The 19189-nt window shown below is 44.7% G+C and overlaps 1 protein-coding gene across 1 annotated transcript in view; it reads right to left on the bottom strand.

Moving 5' to 3' along the window:
- The window catches only part of LOC137352036 (ephrin type-B receptor 2), a 937948-nt gene extending 918971 nt beyond the window's left edge, over nt 1–18977 (bottom strand). Inside the window, exons 1-2 of the mRNA XM_068017009.1 lie at nt 18758–18977; nt 16014–16078 (exon numbers count right to left, since the gene is read on the bottom strand). Coding sequence (XP_067873110.1) covers nt 16014–16078; nt 18758–18977 — 285 coding nt within the window. The remainder of the gene's footprint in view (nt 1–16013; nt 16079–18757) is intronic.
- Nucleotides 18978–19189: the final 212 nt, after the last annotated feature.

Below are 19189 nucleotides of genomic sequence, written 5' to 3'. Positions count from 1 at the left end.
TGTATCTCTAAACTAAACTAAACTAAAAAAAATCTTGCACTCATCAGGACAATTTGCAAAAATACCAATGTAAGGGAAAGCAACAACTTTATACTGTATGAGAAGAGAGTGCTGATTGGTTGGCAAGTGGACTCTGGTAGAGGCGTTGCCATGGAGAATGCACCAGTTTATGATGACTGACAGTTAACTGCCAAGCTTTGTTTAAAATTTAAACCAGGCAGCTTGACACTGATTGGTCAAGACATTGCCCTAGGGAATGAACCAGCGAATGGCTGTCACTTATTTTGTTTAGCTGAAACAGGCACAATGTGTGTACATGTTGTTTCTGTCTGCAAAGAACAGGGGCCTGTGTATTAACATATGTCAGTGTCAGTGTGATGTTAGGTATATAGGCCACACGTCCCAAAGACTGGTGGATCGTATCAAACAACATGTCCCTTCCGCTGTCCGCAATGGCAAGGTATAACCATACTCAACCAGCCCCTGCTTGCAAAACTCAAAACACAGTGTCCAACATTAGATGTGATTCTGCGACTGGACAAAATTTGCTAAATAATCCTCAGTGTGCTAAGAATTACGTTGACAACCAAATCAAGATTGTCAGTCGGGCTCATCGTGCAGGACATTTGCGTGTGCTGGAAGCTACTTATATTAATACACAGGGCCATGTTCCTTGCAGACAGAAAGAGCATGTACACACATTGTGCCTGTTTCAGCTAAACAAAATAAGTAACAGCCATTCACAGGTTCATTCCCTAGGGCAATGTCTTGACCAATCAGTGTCAAGCTGCCTGGTTTAAATTTCAAAGAAGCTTGGCAGTTAACTGTCAGCCACCATAAACTAGTGCATTCTCCATGGCAACGCCTCTATCAATCAGAGTCCACTTGCCAACCATCAAAACTCTCTCCTCATACAGTATAAAGTTGTTCCTTTCCCTTACATTGGTATTATTGCAAATTGTCCTGAATAGTGCAAGACAAAAAGCTTCGACAACATGTCTCTATTTTCAGCATAGAGTCATAGAGTTATACAGCACAGAAACAGGCCCTTCGGCCCATTGTGTCGGTGCGGCCAGAAAGCACCTAACTATTCTAATCCCATTTTCCAGCACTTGGCCCGTAGCCTTGTATGCTATGGCGGTTCAAGTGCTCATCTAAATACTTCTTAAATGTTGTGAGGGTTCCTGCCTCTGCCACATCTTCAGGCAGTGTATTCAAGATTCCAACCACCCTCTGAGTGAATTTTTTTTCTCAAATCCCCTCTAAACCTCCTGCCCCTTACCTTAAATCTATGCCCACTGGTTATTGATCCCTCTGCTAAGGGAAAAGATTTCTTCCTATATAACCTATCAATGCCCCACATAATTTTGTATACCTCAATCATGTCCCCCCTCAGCCTTCTCTACTCCAAGGAAAACAACCCCAGCCTATCCAGTTTTTCTTCATAGCTGAAATGCTCCAGCCCAGGCAATATCCTGGTGAATCTGCACTTCACCCTCTCCAGGACAATCACAGACTTCCCATAGTGTGGTGCCCAGAACTGTACACAACACTCCAGCTGTGGCCTAACTAGTGTTTTATACAGCTCCATCATAACCTCCCTGCTCTTATATTCTATGCCTCGGCTAATAAAGGCAAGTATCCCATATGCCTTCCTAACCACCTTATCTACCTGTGCTGCTGCCTTCAGTGATCTATGGACAAGTACACCAAGGTCCCTCTGACCCCCTGTACTTCCAAACTGGTGACCTCTACCATCTAGAAGGACAAGGGCAGCAGATGCATGGGAACACCGCCACCTGCAAGTTCCCCTCCAAGCCACACACCATCCTGACTTGGAACTATATCGCCGTTCCTTCACTGTCGCTGGGTCAAAATCCTGGAACCCCCTTCCTAACAGCACTGTTGGTGTACCTAAACCCCATGGACTGGAGCGATTCAAGAAGGTGGCTTACCACCACTTTCTCAAGGGCAATTAGGGATGGACAATAAATGCTGGCCTAGCCAGCGATGCCCACATCCCATGAGCTAGCAAAAAAAAAACCCAAAATTAACACCCTTCACCTGCACATAATCAAACCATTGAGACACAATTAACAGATTACTTCAAAATGGGGACTGAATTATATCTGTGCCCCTTGATCCTGCTGTCTAAACCGTCAGCTATAATCTATGCTTAGTTTCAGATCCTTGTGTGTAGCACCATGGGAGATCAGCCAGGACTCCTGAAAGTTGCTGTGTTCTTTTTCACCCCGCAGGCCTTTTAAAATCAGTATCTCACTTCAGATTGTCTTCTTAATCTGTTTAGAGTAACGTTTGATAAGTGTGTGACTGTTAATCACAGGCATGTAATTATCCTGCAAGTTCAGCTTTAAAAGGTATTCCGTTTGTCTCTAATTCAGTTAATGCCTAAGCAGTTATCCATTTCAGTAACCTGTAACCTGAGTGTTAATTTATTTCAATAACCCTAATATGTTATTTCTGATAGATGTGGGCTTTTCTCATGGTCTCTTTCTTGTTTCTAACTAATGTTGCTCCACGCTTTGTGTCTGTTGGGAGACCAAGAGTTCAGGCATCCAGTTTTGTGTCAGTGCTGCTTTTGGGGACAACCACCCAAGCACTTGGAAGATAGCAGGTGACCTCCTGTCAATGTTGCTGTAAGGTGCCCAAGACATTACTGGCCCCAATGATTTTGTCTCTGCTCTATGGAGATGTGTCTCCTATGTTCTATATTTCTCCCATACTGTGCAACAGGACAGGCAGTATGTGGATGAAAGCTGATGCAATCAAAAACTTGTCACAGAGATACAATAATATTATTAACAACCCAATCAAATCTAAACAGCAGCAAACACCTAAATAAAGATTGTTAACCACAGATATGGATTATTTAATGAAAATACAGTATATACTTATAGTTCCAAAACACTACCATTATGATTTAATTAAGATTGTTGGGGGCTGTGGGAAATCATTTCTCAAGCCATGGGTTCCCTGCTGCTCTATGCTTCCTAATCTGTGTTCCATTTAGCACAACTGTACATGTCATAGCAGATTACCGTTATATGTCCGTAAAACTTCAGCAAAGCTCTTTAATTGCTAAGGAACTTTTAATTAAGTGGAGACTTAAAGGTGTCTCTCGCAGACAGTTACTTACATATTTGACTCAAAGAAAGAGATTGGCTGTCGGCATTTCTGTTCTCTCTAAGGCTCAGCATTCATACATTAATCAAAAAAGATATACCAATGGCTCTTGTCTCTGTAACATTTTTAAAGTGATACTTAAGGTATTGGCGAAGAGTGGTTATGAGGCTTTCTTACTGAGGAAGCTGTATCCGTTCCTTAAAGCAACAAACAAAATATTGCACATGATGTAAAACAAAACCAGAAAATGCAGGAAGCAGGCACCAGGTCAGCCCATAGCTGTACAGAGGAATAAACCAAGATTTCAGGTACTGACCCTTCCACCTAACCATGCTGATACCAAGTTTGCATTCAAAGCTTGAACATGTTCATTCTCTCCACAGATGCTGACTGACTGTGTGTGTTTGCTGCATTTTCTGTTTCTACTATTGATTCATTAAATATGGCTAAAGAGCAGATGCTTTGTATTGTGCACAATCAATAATGTCTCCTTTATCTGTCAGGACAACTTCCAAAAGAAGTGGACCACTAATTCTGCCAGTCCTCATCATTGGCAACTCCCCATGGTTTTACTGTATCAGGACAACTGTAGAAGCAAAACTGGCCACAACAGCCAATATGATGGACCCCACATGATGGAGACACGCCTGCAGGAAATGGCTTTAGGGTTTGGGCTTTGACTTCTGCTTCAAATTTGGAAATGTCACCTGTACCTTAACTCTGCACATCTGCCTGTGTGATGTACCTTAAAAGTAAATTTAACCCAGCGTCCAGCTTAAAGTTGTCATAGAATCATAGAAATTTTAAGGCAAAGAAAGAGACCACTTGGCCCATCGTGTCTGTGCTGGCCGAAAAACGATCCAACTATTCTAATCCCACCTTCCAGCATTTTGTCCATAGCCCTGCAGATTACAGCACTTGAGCTACATATCCAGACTCCTTTTGAATGAGTCTCTACCTCAAGTACCCTTTCAGGCAATGAGTTCCAGACCATCACCACCCTCTAGGTGAAAGAGTTTTTCCTCATCTCCCCTCTAATTTTTCTACCAATCACTTTAAATCTATGCCCCCTTGTCACTGACCGCTCTGCCAAGGTGAATAGACCCTTCACCTCCACTCTATCCAGGCTCCTCACAATTTTGTACATTTCAATCAGATCTCCCCTCAGCCTTCTCTGTTCCAAGCAGAACAACCCCAACCTATCCAATCTTTCCTCATAGCTGTATTTTTCCAGTCCTGACAACATCCTCGAAAATCTCTTCTGTACCCTCTCTAGTGCAATTACATCCTTTCTGTAATGAAGTGATCAGAACTGCACACAGTACTCAAGTTGTGGCCTAACCAAGAGTTATACAGTTCCAGCATAACCTTTCTGCTCTGATATTCTATATCTCAGCTAATAACGGAAAGGATTCCATATGCCTTCTTAACCACCTTATCGACCTGTCCTTCTACCTTCAGGGATCTATGGACATTCATTCCAAGGTCCCTCACTTCCTTTACACTTCTCAGATTTTAGAGTCATAGAGTCGTACAGCATAGAAACAGGCCCTTCGGCCCACCGCGTCCATGCCGACCATAATGCCTAAGTATACTAATCCCACCTGCCTGCATTAATTCCATATCTCTCTATGCCTTGCTCATTCAAGTACCTGTCCAGATGCCTCTTAAATGTCGCTACTGTTCCTTCCTCCACCACCTCCTCAGGCAGCTCATTCCAGATACCCACTATTCTTTGTGTGAAAGATTTCCCCCTTTGATCCCCTTTAAACCTCCTCCCTCTCACCTTAAATCTATGCCCTCTAGTTTTAGTCACCCCTACCATGGAAAACAGACTCTGGCTATCTACCCTATCTATGCCTCTCATAATTTTATATACCTCTATCATGTCCCCTCTCAGCCTCCTTCGCTCCAGGGAAAACAGACCCAGCCTATCCAATCTCTCTTTATAACTCAAGACCTCCAAACCAGGCAACATCCTTGTGAATCTTTTCTGCACCCTCTCTAGCTTAAGCACATCTTTCCTGTAGTGCGGCGACCAGAACTGCACACAGTACTCCAAATGTGGCCTAACCAACGTCATGTACAACTGTAACATGACGTCCCAACTCTTGTACTCAATGTCTCGGCCAATGAAGGCAAGCATGCCATACGCCTGCTTCACCGCGCTGTCTACCTGTGTTGCCACTTTCAGGGAACCATCTACTTGCACCCCAAGGTCTCTCTGCTCAAGAACACTCCCCAGGGCCCTGCCATTCACTGTATATGTCCTGCCCTGGTTTAACTTCCCAAAATGCATCACTTCACACTTGTTTGCGTTAAATTCCATTTGCCAATCCCTTGCCCACTTTCCCAGTTGATCTATAACCTGTTGTAACCTTAGACAACCTTCTTCACTGTCCACTATAGCACCAATTTTGGTGTCATCTGCAAACTAACTAATCATGCCCCTTACATTCACATCCAAGTCATTAATATATATGACAAACAACTGAGGGCCCAGCACTGATCCCTGTGGCACACCACTGGTCACCGGCCTCCAATCTGAAAAACAACCCTCCACTACCATCCTCTGCCTCCTATCACCAAGCCAATTTTGTATCCAATTTGCTAGCTCACCCTGGATCCCATGTGTTCGAACCTTCTGGACCAGCCTACCATGCGGGACCTTGTCAAAGGCCTTGCTAAAGTCCATGTAGACAACGTTCATTGCCCTGCCCTCGTCAATCCTCTTGGTCACCTCCTCGAAAAACTCAAATTCGTGAGACATGATTTCCCACGCACAAAGCCATGCTGACTATCCCTAATCAGACCATGCCTTTCCAGATGCATATAAATCCTGTCTCTCAGAATCCCTTCCAATGACTTTCCCTCCACTGATGTAAGGCTCACCGGCCTGTAGTTCCCTGGCTTATCCCTGCTGCCCTTTTAAATAAAGGCACAACATTAGGTATCCTCCAGTCTTCCGGTATCTCACCCGTGGCTAACAATGATACTAAAATCTCTGCCAGGGCCCCAGCAATCTCCTCCCTTGCTACCCATGGCATCCTAGGATACACCTGGTCAGGCCTTGGCAATTTATCCACCTTAATGCACTTCAAAACCTCCAACACCTCCTCCTTGGTAATATGCTCCAGGATATCGGTGTTCCCTCCCTTGAACTCATTAGCTTCCATGACCTTCTCCACGGTAAATACAGACGAGAAATATTCATTTAAGACCTCGCCCATTTCCTGTGGCTCCACATATAGATTGCCACAATGATCCTTAAGGGGACCTACTCTCTCCGTACCTACCCTTTTACTCTTAATATACTTACAGAATCTTTTAGGATTCTCCTTTATCTTATCTGCCAGGGAAATCTCATGGCCCCTTTTTGCCCTTCTAATTTCCTTCTTAAGTGTAGTTCTACATCCCCTATACTCCTCGAGGGACTCGCTTGATCCCAGCTGCCTATACCTGACATATGCCTCCTTTCTTTGTCCTGACCAGACACTCAATATCCCTCGTCAACCAAGGTTCCCTAAACTTGCCAGCCTTGCCCTTCCATCTAACGGAAACATGCCGGCCCTGAACTCTTCCTATCTCACTTTTAAAAGCCTCCCACTTGCCAGACGTCCCTTTACCTGTAAACACCCTCTCCCGTTCAACTTTTGAGAGTTCCTGTCTGATGCCATTGAAGTTAGCCTTCCTCCAATTTAGGACTTCAACCTGAGGACCAGTCCTATCCTTTTCCATAACTATCTTGAAGCTAATAGAGTTATGGTCACTGGTCCCAAAGTGCTCCCCCACTGACACATCAACCACCTGCCCATCCTCATTTCTAGTGTCGCCCCTTCTCTAGTAAGGCTATCCACATACTGCTTCAGAAAACTATCCTCGACACTCTTAACAAATTCTTCCCCATCTGATCCCTTAGCACTAAGACAGTCCCAGTCAATATTAGGGAAGTTAAAATCACCTACTATTACAACCCTATAATTCCTACACCTATCTGTGATTTCCCTACATATACGCTCCTCCACTTCCCTCTGACTATTGGGGGCTTATAGTATAATCCCATCAAAGTGATCACCCCTTTCTTATTTCTAAGTTCTACCCATATGGCCTCGCTGGACATTCCCCCCGGGATATCCTCTCTAAGTACTGCCGTAATGTCCTCCCTAATCAATAGTGCAACTCCCCCCTCCTCTCTTACCTCCACCTCTGTCACGCCAGAAAGATCGGTACCCCGGAACATTGAGCTGCCAGTCCTGCCCATCCCTCAACCACGTTTCTGTAATAGCTATAATATCACAATCCCATGTACTGATCCATGCTCTGAGTTCATCTGCCTTACCTGTAAGGCTTCTTGCATTAAAGTAAATGCAGTTTAGCCTACCAGACCTTCCATGCTCCCTGTCCTGCCCCTGCCCGGCCTGCCTACTGGATTTGCTTGCTTAAACCTCTACATTTTCCTATTAATCATGTATTCCTATGCCTTGTTTGACCTCCCTAAATGCAACACCTCACACTTCCCAAGATGAATTCCATTTGCCACTTTTCTGCCCCTCTGACCAGACCATCAATATCTTCAGCTATCTTCCTGGCTGTCCACCACACAGCCAATCTTTGTCATCAGCAAACTTCTTGACCATGTCCCCTACATTTACGTCCAAATTGATAATATACACCACAAAAAGCAGGGGACCTAATACTGAGCCCTGTGGAATGCCACTGGAACAGCCCTCCAGCCACAAAAGCACCATCAACAATTACCCTTAGTTTCCTGCCACTGAGCCAATTTTGTATCCACCTTGCTGCATTTCCCTGGATCCCATGGGATTTTATTTTTTTAACCAGTCTGCCACATGGGACCTTGTCAAAAGCCTTGCTAACATCCATGTAGACCACATCAACTGCACTACCCTCATCTATCTTCCTTGTTACTTCTTCAAAAAATTTGATCAAGTTGGTGAAACAAGATCTTCCCCTGCTGACTATCCTTGATTAACCTGTGCCTTTCTAAGTCACAGTTTATCCTGTCTCTCAGAATAGATTCCAATAATTTGCCCACTACTGAGGTTAGACTGACTGGTCTGTAATTATTAGGTCTATCTTTCGCTCCCTTTTTAAACAGAGGTACAAAGTTAGCAATTCTCCAATCCTCCAGCACCACACCTGTATCCAGTGAGGACTGGCAAATGATGGTCAGACCCTCTGCTATTTCCTCTCTTGCTTATTTTAACAGCCCAGGAAATATTTCATCTGGCCCTGGTGACTTATCAACTTTCAAGGATGCTAATGCCATTAGTACTTAGTCCCTCCCTATGTTATCACATTCAATACTTCACACTCTTCCTCCTTAATTACAAGATCTGCATTGTCCCCCTCTTTTGTGAAGACAGACACAAAGTATTCATTAAGAACCATACCAATATCTTCCGCCCCTAAACATAGGTTACCTTTTTGGTCTTTTATGGGCCCTACTCTCTCCTTCGTTATCCTCTTACTCTTTATGTATTGATAAAACATCTTTGGGTTCACCTTGATTTTGCTTGCCAATATTGTTTCATGCGATCGCTTTGCTTTCCTAATTTCCTTTTTGATTTCACCCTCTACTTTCAATACTCCTCTCAGCTTTCTGCAGTATTGAGTTTTCGGTGTCAGACATAAGCTTTCCTTTTCTGCCTTATCTTTCCCTGTAAACTCCCTGACATCCATGGGGCTCTAGATTTGGCCGTCTCACCCTTTTTCTTTGTGGGAATATGTTTATCCTGAACCCCTTGAATCTCCCCTTTGAATGCCTCCCACTGTTCTGACTGACACTGATTTACCTCCAGGTAACTGTTTCCAGTCCACTTTCACTAAATCACTCCTCAGTTTAGTAAAATTAGCCTTGCCCCAATTGAGAACTCTAACTCCTGTTCTATCTCTGTCCTTTTCCATAATTATGTGAAAACTGATTGAATTATGATCACTACCACCGAAAAGATTGGTGAAGACAAATGTAGGTCCCTTGTAGTCAGAAACAGGGGAATTTGTTATGGGGAACAAAGAAATAGCTGACCAACTAAATGCATACTTTGGTTCTGTCTTCACAAAAGAGGACACAAATAACATGCCAGAAATGTTGGGCAACACAGGGCTTAGTGAGAGGGATGAACTGAAGGAAATCAGTATTGGTAGAGAAATGGTGTTGGGGAAATTGATGGGATTGAAGGCTGATAAATCCCCAGTGCCTGATAATCTACATCCCAGCGTACTTAAGGAAGTGGCCCCAGAAATAGTGGTCATCTTTCAAGATTCCATAGACGCGAGAACAGTTTCTACAGATTGGAGGCTGGCTAATGTAACCCCACTATTTAAAAAGGGAGGTAGAGAGAAAACAGGGAATTATAGACCAGTCAGCCGATGTCGGTAGTGGGGAAAATTCTAGAGTCCATTATCAAAGATTTTATAGCAGAGCACTTAGAGAACAGTGGTAGAACCCGACAGAGTCAGCATGGATTTACGAAAGGGAAATCATGCTTGACAAATCTACTAGAATTCTTCGAGGATGTAACTAGTAGAGTTGATGAGGGGGAGCTAGTGGATGTGGTTTATTTGGACTTTCAGAAGGCTTTCGACAAAGTCCCACATAAGAGGTTAGCGTGTAAAATTGAAGCGCATGGGATTGGGGGTAGTGTATTGCGATGGATAGAAAATTGTTTGGCAGACAGGAAACAATCAGTAGGAATAAACAGGTCTTTTTCCGAATGGCAGGCAGTGACTAGTGGGGTACCGCAGAGATCGGTGCGAGGACCCTGGCTATTCACAATATATATTAATGATTTAGATGAGGGAACTAAATGTAATATATCCAAATTTGCAGACGACACAAAACTGGGTGGGAGGGTGAGTTGTGAGGAGGATGCAGAGAGGCTTCAGTGTGATTTGGACAAATTGAGTGAGTGGGCAAATGCATGGCAGATGCAGTATAATGTGGATAAATGTGAGGTTATCCACTTTGGTAGCAAAAACAGGAAGGCAGATTATTATCTGAACGGCTATAAACTGAGAGAGGGGTATATGCAACAAGACCTGGGTGTTCTCGTATACCAGTCGCTGAAGGTAAGCATGCAGGTGCAACAGGTGGTAAAAAGGGTAAATGGTATGTTGGCCTTCATACGAGAGGATTCGAGTACAGGAGCAGGGATGTCTTGCTGCAATTATTCAGGACCTTGGTGAGGCCACACCTGGAATATTGTGTGCAGTTTTGGTCTCCTTATCTGAGGAAGGATGTTCTTGCTATAGAGGGAGTGCAGCGAAGGTTTACCAGACTGATTCCTGGGATGGCGGGACTGACGTATGAGGAGAGAGTAAGTCGGTTAGGATTATATTTGCTGGAGTTCAGAAGAGTGAGGGAGTTCTTCCAGAAACATTTCAAATTCTAACAGGACTTGACAGGGTCGATGCAGGAAGGATGTTTCCGATGGTGGGGGAGTCCAGAACCAGGGGTCATAGTCTAAGGATACGGGGTAAACCTTTCAGGACTGAGATGAGGAGAAATTTCTTCACCCAGAGAGTTGTGCACCTGTGGAATTCACGACCACAGAAAGGAGTTCAGGCCAAAACATTGTATATTTTCAAGAAGGAGTTAGATATAGCTCTTGGGGCGAAAGGGATCAAAGGATATGGGTTAAAGTGGGAACAGGCTACTGAGTTGGATGATCAGCCATGATCATAATGAATGGCAGAGCAGACTCGAAGGGCTGAATGGCCTACTCCTGCACCTATTTTCTATGTTTCTATGCTCTCCCACTGCCACTCCTTCCACCTGCCCATCTTCATTTCCTAAAACTAAGTCTAAAACTGCACCCGCTCTTGTTGTACTTCTACATACTGGGCAAAAGGGTTCTCCTGAATGCACCTCAAGAATTCTGCTCCCTCAATTCCTTTCACACTAAAACTATCCCAGTTAATATTGGGGTAGTTAAAATCCCCTACTATTACTGCCCTATTGTTCTTGCACTTATCAGAGATTTGCCAATGTATCTGTTCTTCTATCTCCCTCTGACCATTTGGGGTGTATAGTACACTCCCAGCAGTGTGATTGCCCTTTTTTTGTTCCTTAGCTCAATCTATATGGCCTCATTTGATGAACCTTCCAACATATCATCCCTCCTCACAGCTGTAATAGTTTCCTCGACCAAAATTGCCACTCCCCCTCCTTTCTTATCCCCCTCCCTAGCGTGTCTGAAAACCCTGTAACCAGGAACGTTGAGCTGCCATTCCTGTCCCTCCTTAAGCCATGTTTCTGTAATCGCTATAATATCATACTGCCACGTGTCTATCTGTGCCGTCAGCTCATCTGCTTTATTTGCTGTACTCCTTGCATTGAAACAGATACCCTTGAGCACTGCCAAACTCTCAGGTCTACCCTCAGGTCTCCATCTCCCTGTCCAACTAGTTTAAATCCTCCCCAACAGCACTAACAATACATCCCGCAAGGAACTCAGTCCCAGCTCTATTCAGGTGCAACCCGTCCGGCCTGTACAGGTCCCATCTCCCCGAGGAGCCGGTCCCATTGTCCCAGGAATCTGAAGTCCTCCCTCCTGCACCATCTTTACAGCCACATATTCATCTGTCTTATCCTTCTATTATCAAAATGAGGAGCGTCTTGCAAAGCATTAAGGTAGATAAGTCCCCAGGTCCTGATTGAATCTACCCCAGAATATTGAGGGAGGCAAGGGAAGAAATTGCTGGGGCCATGACAGAAATCTTTGTATCCTCATTGGTTACAGGTGAGGTCCCAGAGGACTGGAGAATAGCCATTGTTGTTCCTTTGTTTAAGAAGGGTAGCAAGGATAATCCAGGAAATTATAGGCCGGTGAGCCTTACATCAGTGGTAGGGAAATTATTAGAGAGGGATCTTCGGGACAGGATTTACTCCCATTTGGAAACAAACTAACTTATTAGCGAGAGGCAGCATGGTGGGCTTTGTGAAGGGGAGGTCGTGTCTCACAAACTTGATTGAGTTTTTTGAGGAAGTGACAAAGATGATTGATGAAGGAAGGGCAGTGGATGTTGTCTATATGGACTTCAGTAAAGCCTTTGACAAGGTCCTTCATGGCAGACTGGTACAAAAAGGTGAAATCACATGGGATCAGAGGTGAGCTGGCAAGATGGATACAGAACTGGCTCGGTCATAGAAGACAGAGGGTAGCAGTGGAAGGGTGCTTTTCTGAATGGAGGGCTGTGACTAGTGGTGTTCCGCAGGGATCAGTGCTGGGACCTTTGCTGTTTGTAGTATATATAAATGATTTGGAGGAAAATGTAGCTGGTCTGATTAGTAAGTTTGCGGACGACACAAAGGTTGGTGGAGTTGCGGATAGTGATGAGGATTGTCAGAGGATACAGCAGGATATAGATCGCTTGGGGACTTGGGCAGAGAAATGGCAGATGGAGTTTAATCCGGATAAATGTGAGGTAATGCATTTTGGAAGGTCTAATGCAGGTGGGAGGTATACAGTAAATGGCAGAACCCTTAGGAGTATTGACAGGCAGAGAGATCTGTGCGTACAGGTTCACAGGTCACTGAAAGTGGCAACGCAGTTGGATAAGGTAGTCAAGAAGGCATATGGCATGCTTGCCTTCATTGATCGGGGCATAGAGTATAAAAATTGGCAAGTCATGTTGCAGCTGTACAGAACCTTAGTTAGGCCACACTTAGAATATTGCGTGCAATTCTGGTCACCACACTACCAGAAGGACGTGGAGGCTTTGGAGAGGGTACAGAAGAGGTTTACCAGGATATTGCCTGGTCTGCAGGGCATTAGCTATGAGGAGAGGTTGGATAAACCCGGATTGTTTTCACTGGAACGACGGAGGTGGAGGGGCGACATGATAGAGGTTTACAAAGTTATGAGTGGCATGGACAGAGTGGATAGTCAGAAGCTTTTTCCCAGGGTGGAAGAGTCAGTTACTAGGGGACATAAATTTAAGGTGCGAGGGGCAAAGTTTAGAGGGGATGTGTGAGGCAAGTTCTTTACACAGAGGGTGGTGAGTGCCTGGAACCTGCTGCCGGGGGAGGTGGTGGAAGCAGGTACGATAGCAACGTTTAAGAGGCATCTTGACAAATACATGAATAGGATGGGAATAGAGGGATACGGTCCCCGGAAGTGTAGAAGGTTTTAGTTTAGGCAGGCATCAAGATCGGCGCAGGCTTGGAGGGCCGAATGGCCTGTTCCTGTGCTGTTCTTTGTTATTTCTATCTTCGCTTGCAAGTAGCACTGGGAGTAATCCAGACATTACTACTTTTGAGGTCCTGCTTGCTAATTTCTGACCCAGCTCCCTAAATTCTGACTGCAGGACCACATCCCTCTTGCTACCTATGTTGTTGGTTGTGATGTGGACCACAACTGCTGGCTGTTCACCCTCCCCCTTCAGGATGCTCTGCAGCCGCTCAGTGACATCCTTGACCCTGGCACCAGGGGGACAACACACCATCCCAGATTCATGTCTGCGACCACAGAAATGCCTGTCTGTTCCCCTGGCTATTGAATCACCTATCACTGTGGTTCTTCCAGTCTTCCCTGTACCCCCCCTGTGCTGCTGAGCCACCCGTGGTTCCATGGACCTGGCTCTGGCTGCACTCACCAGGTGAAGCATCACTTTCCTCAGTATTCAGAACTGAATACCTGTTATAGAGTCATAGAGAGATACAGCACTGAAACAGGCCCTTCAGCCCACCGAGTCTGTGCCAACCAACAACCATCCATTTATACTAATCTTACATTAATCCCATATTCCCTACCACATCCCCACCATTCTCCTACTACCTACCTACACAAGAGGCAATTTACAATGGCCAATTTACCTATCAACGGCTGTGGGAGGACACTGGAGCACCCAGCGGAAACCCATGTGGTTACAGGGAGAACTTGCAAACTCCACACAGGCAGTACCCAGAACTGAACCCGGGTCGCTGGAGCTGTGAGGCTGCGTTGCTAACCACTGCGCCACTGTGCTGCCCTGGTTGGAGAGTGAGATGCAGTCAGGGGTCTCCTGCACTACCTGCCTGATTCTTTTTGACTGTCTGGTGGGCACCCATTCCCTCTCTCTCTGCATACTCTTCAGCTGTGGGGTGACCACATCTATAAACATGGTATCCACGTAGCTCTCATCCTCATAAATGCACTGCAGTGTCACCAGCTTCCGCTCAAGTTCCAAAACCCGGCGCTCAAGCACTTCCTGCACAAATGGTTCTGCAGGATACGGGAAGCATCCTGGAGCTTCCACATAGCACAGGAGGTGCTGAGACACCTGCCCAAAGTCAGCAGGATCCTTCTTGTCATATAAGCATTGGGTCCTGGTGCCATCATTGGACCCCAACTGGAACTTTAACTGGTGGCCTGAGAGGGGAATCCACAGTGGCTTTCTCAACAGGGAAGGACAGCTGGATGAGGAGCCAGGGCCAGAAGACGGTCAAACAGGTAAGATTTGACCGACTTAGCAGCGCCCAGAGGAGCAGGAGTCTACTGTTCGATTTTTCACTGAATCAGTGGGATTTCAGCTGTCGGGATTTAAATGAGGCCAGTGGTTAAAATAGCCTGGGCCTCACTTCTGAAGCAGTGAATGAGTTTGCAACACTCCTCGTCACCCAGAGTTAAATTCAGGCCCATGTTCCTGTAGCAATACAATATCCAGAGTACACTGGTGTCATATTTAAATCATGATACACTGTTCATGTTTTTCTTGAGTTCATGGGCGATTTCTTTAAATGTTGTTAAGTCTCTTCAAATTTTTTTGTGTGGCCACCTTGTGTCGGGCTGCATGGGAACTCTCCGGTTGCTGCCAGCCATGGCAGCTCAGAGGGAACACTGACTGTATAAACATGGGGAAATGTAGGAAATAACTACCAATATGTTAATCCTAAATAAAGAGACTACATTTTACTCAGTGCTTAAAGCAACGGAATACAAATTCTAAGTACCAGGATTGGGCTGTTTTCATCCTGAGGGAGAGTGCATTTTATGCCAGAGACCAAAGTTAATGAGACATATTGGTGCTGAGTTCGGACTCTAAAGCCAGAGGTGGTCGCTCAGTGTCGCTGGGCACTCAACATGAGAAATGGTCCTGTCCCAGACACCTCTGACAGTGAAAGATAAAAAAAATGTTGCAATCACAAAGAATGAGAAAAAATATTTGGGAAGGGACAGGCAACAAGAAAAGTATCTTGTCCTTTAAACCAATAATGTGAATAATTACAAATAACAGTCTCCATGAAGGGAAAACCTTGTATTCTGTGATATTTATATTATAATTACACCATAAACCAGTTTTCAAAACCGTAGAAAAATAGCATTACAAATATTACGGGAAAGCTTAAGCTTTCAGTATCTGTCAAGCTATGTAATACTTTATATTGCTCCAGTGAATTTGTTATAGAACATCATAGGGTGAAGGTCTGGCACACCTGAGCTGCAGCTCAGAGATAAACATTACAATCTGAAAACCAGGTCCTGGATCCCTCCCCCTCTCACCCTCTCCTCCAACCCATCTCCCCCCCACTCCCCCAACCCCTACCATGCCTCCTCCTCCACCCTCTCCCCCACCTACCACTTCCCTCCTGTGAGAAGTGCCACAGGAGCTCCAGCAATGAGAATATCTGTGAGCATTTGAAGGTTGTGCATAATATTAAAGTTTTGAGAAGCTGAATATTGTATCGGCTCCTTGGAGTTACTCCCCACTTAACATTATCTATTTTTTTTCCATCTGTTATAGAGCCACTCCCCTCAATCCATTGCTGCAATCTATAAACGATCCAATAGCTTTTAAATATTGTTCTTCATCATCTCAATTCTCTTCTGTTCCAAACAGATCTTTAATGCAGAGAATATACTCACTCCAGATGGAGGGTGGGCTGTCCAGCCCAGCTCAGCTGTTGCTGTTGTAGAATCCATCAAGGTTTCTGTGCAAAAAAAAAGGAAAACCAATAAACTAAAGTCACCTGGCAACTGGTATACCAGCCTCGTGCTGTTCTTGCCATTGTTTACGTTATGTGCAAGGTTCACAGAGATAAAATAGTACACTTATCACAGATTCAGGCTTTTATAACACACAGTTTAGAAGCCTCCCTGCCTGCCCCATCAATCCCCTTAGCAAGTATATCTCAACTAATCCCTCATTCATTTCAGTGTAAAACTCTCTATAATCTCACCTATTACAGTGAAAAGCAGTCTCTAATTTTGTGTCTATTACAGTGTAACACGCTCACTAGTTTAAAGAGTCTCAGCTCCTCAAATAGGCTCAAAGACCTGGGTCGATTTACTTTAGAGCACAACGTAGACCTAGAGATGACCTCATAAAGGTTGAAAAACTAAAATAATGAAAGGATCTATTGAAGGATGATTCCAGTTTAACAGATTGGGAGTCATGAGTTTAAACTATGTAGAAGGTTAAATAAACTGGATGTTGGGTGGTTCTTCATCTCCCAGAGTTGTGAGCCTCTGGAATGCTTTGCTGGCTGCTGCACTGGGTGCTAACTCTCTGTTAACCTTCAAGAAGGAGCTGGATCAATTCCTGACTAGGACAGAGATTGCCTCATGGAAAAGGTCAGTGTACAGGTAACTTTCAATCCATCAGAACTCCTGGGGTGGTTTTGATCTCCTGAGGAGGTCGGGGAGGAAATATCAAGAGTTTTTTTTCTTATTGGCCCTGGGTTTATTCCCTTTGTTTTCCTCTTTCAAGAGGCTGTGGGGGAGGGGGAGACTAAGGTAGCATTCAGTCAGGATGCTGCAACCATGGTATGGGGCTGGCTTGTTGGTCAACTAGTCTTCTCCTGCCGATCAATCTTGTGCGTTCAGAATCTGTTGCATATTACAGTGCATTGCTCTCCCTTAACACAGGCTTACACAATTTATTAGGGCCTGTGGCCAATTTTGTGGCAAAATGATAGATTTGCTCAGCAGGATTGATCCCATGACACTGTGGTTGAGACAAACATATTGAGCATCATCCTGAACCTGACTGCAAATCGCTTGGTGTTTGCACACAATGGGCTGCATTTTAACTTACCTGATCCACCAGCAGTGGCGGGGAGGGGGGGGGGGGGGAGGAGTTGTTAGAGCACAGAGGACCTGAAAGTTGGGATTCCCTTGCAGGCTGTGGAATTCTGACTTTGTGGTACAGGGGAGGTGGGGGGGAAATCAAAAGCCTTTGAGGTGGGCAGGAGTAGTTTGGAGGCCTCCGGGTGAGGGGCGGGAGGTGGGGTTGGGTGGGTGGTAGGTCAGATGGTTCAGTGGGGGTGGGGGGTGCGGGTTGTCTGATCATGGGAGCTGTCCAGGCAGGTATTCTGGATCAGCAGAGAAGTGGAAAGGCACTCACCTCCTGCATCTGAAAGTGCTCATCTGGGTTTAGCTGCCGGGTTAAATTTCAAATGGGGAATAACAATGAGGCTCGCAGCCTCAGTATATTATCTACATTGCAAACCCAGCTCCTAGAGCTGGTTTGTTGCCCGCCCAGCTTCCCACCTCTGTTAAAACTAGATCTGGAAGGGCTGAAGGTGAGTTGGGGATGGGATTCAGATTTTGAACACTTTACCCTTTCACCTGACCCAAATCTGCCTGTTTTTTGGGTCAAAACTCCCCCCATTGTTTCTGGTCCACTATTCAACCAATAAATAGAATGAATGTAGAGTTGGGACATTTGGAAGATCTTAACCAATCATGTTCATCTGATATTCTTTTACTTTAGATCTGTTTATTTCTATTGCAACTTGATACAGTTAGACATGTAAGACATTAAAAGTGCGAGAAAACCTTGGACAATACTTTGAAACATTGAGATGTACTGACTGAAACCATTATGCTTTAATCCAAACCCAATGCATCTAACAGGTGAATGCATTTCCCTAGTAATGCCTGAAAAATTGTAGTCAACCATCCTGTAGATGGACAGAGGGATAAGTGGGCTGAAACTGTTGTGATCCTTGAAATGTTACTCATGAAAATTACTCCCAAGTGTGATGAGTTGAGTTGATAGTAAAAAAAAAAGCACCGTCATCAAACTAAATTTAGGTATTTCCTTACAGCACATTTCGGTAAACTGATACCAAAAACTTTCTGAGGAAGGCTGGTGCCAATCACTCCCTTGGAACTCAAAAAGAATTGGCCCGAAGCCCAGTATCAGATATGCCTTTGCCAAGCCATTCTGGTGATGAGATGTCTAGGCACCCATCTCTTCAGAAGAAAGATGGGCATTTATATAGCGCCTTTCACAATGCCAGGATGCCACAAAACTCTCTAAAGCCAATGAAGTACTTGTAAAGTGTAGTCACTGTTGTACTGTAGGAAATGCAGCAGCTAATTGGCAGATAGCAAGATCCAAGAAACAGCAATGAGATCATGACCAGATCATCTGATCACCTTCCCTAAGATTACTCACAGTAATAAAATTTATCAAAGTAAAAAGTGAACCTAATTCAAGAACCAGAAGCTACAGGCTGAAACTGTACTCCAGATTCTCTTCAAACAGCAGTGTTTGTTCAGTGTGAATCATCCACATATGTAGAACTGTCCTCAGGAGATGGAATCATGGAGGTAGATTGCATATGCTCAGCTCTACCTCGATGGGCTGTGATTGCCTTTACTCTGTGTTTTCTTATAATGACGTCGGTTATGCCTTTGGTTTTCCGATTCTGGACATGCTCTTTGGCTCTGCATCACTGGCCATACCCATAAGCAGACATCAGGTTCCCTACAAACTGGAGCCTGACACAGGCCAAGTGTGGAGATAAATGTAGAGAGACCACGGTCAAACTGAGACGATTTGAGTGTACCAGCTGACTGGAAAATGACATGTGCAGTCATTGTGATTCCATCTTCAGTGGGTGGAAGAACATGCACAGTACTTGATCAACAACCTGATTATAAACCAGCAGACCACTTTGTTTAACAATAAACACATCAATAAACAAAATTCAGTGCCGTGTATTCAAACACTGTACGACACTAAAAATACTTCTACTGCACTCGGTCTAAAAATGATCTGCAGAATGTTTGGTCACTTCTTTGTGATGACT

Source organism: Heterodontus francisci, chromosome 37 (assembly GCF_036365525.1).
Source record: "Heterodontus francisci isolate sHetFra1 chromosome 37, sHetFra1.hap1, whole genome shotgun sequence".
Lineage (NCBI taxonomy): Eukaryota > Metazoa > Chordata > Chondrichthyes > Heterodontiformes > Heterodontidae > Heterodontus > Heterodontus francisci.
Note: the sequence above shows the minus strand (reverse complement) of the source record. Positions and strands in the feature narration are given on the sequence as shown.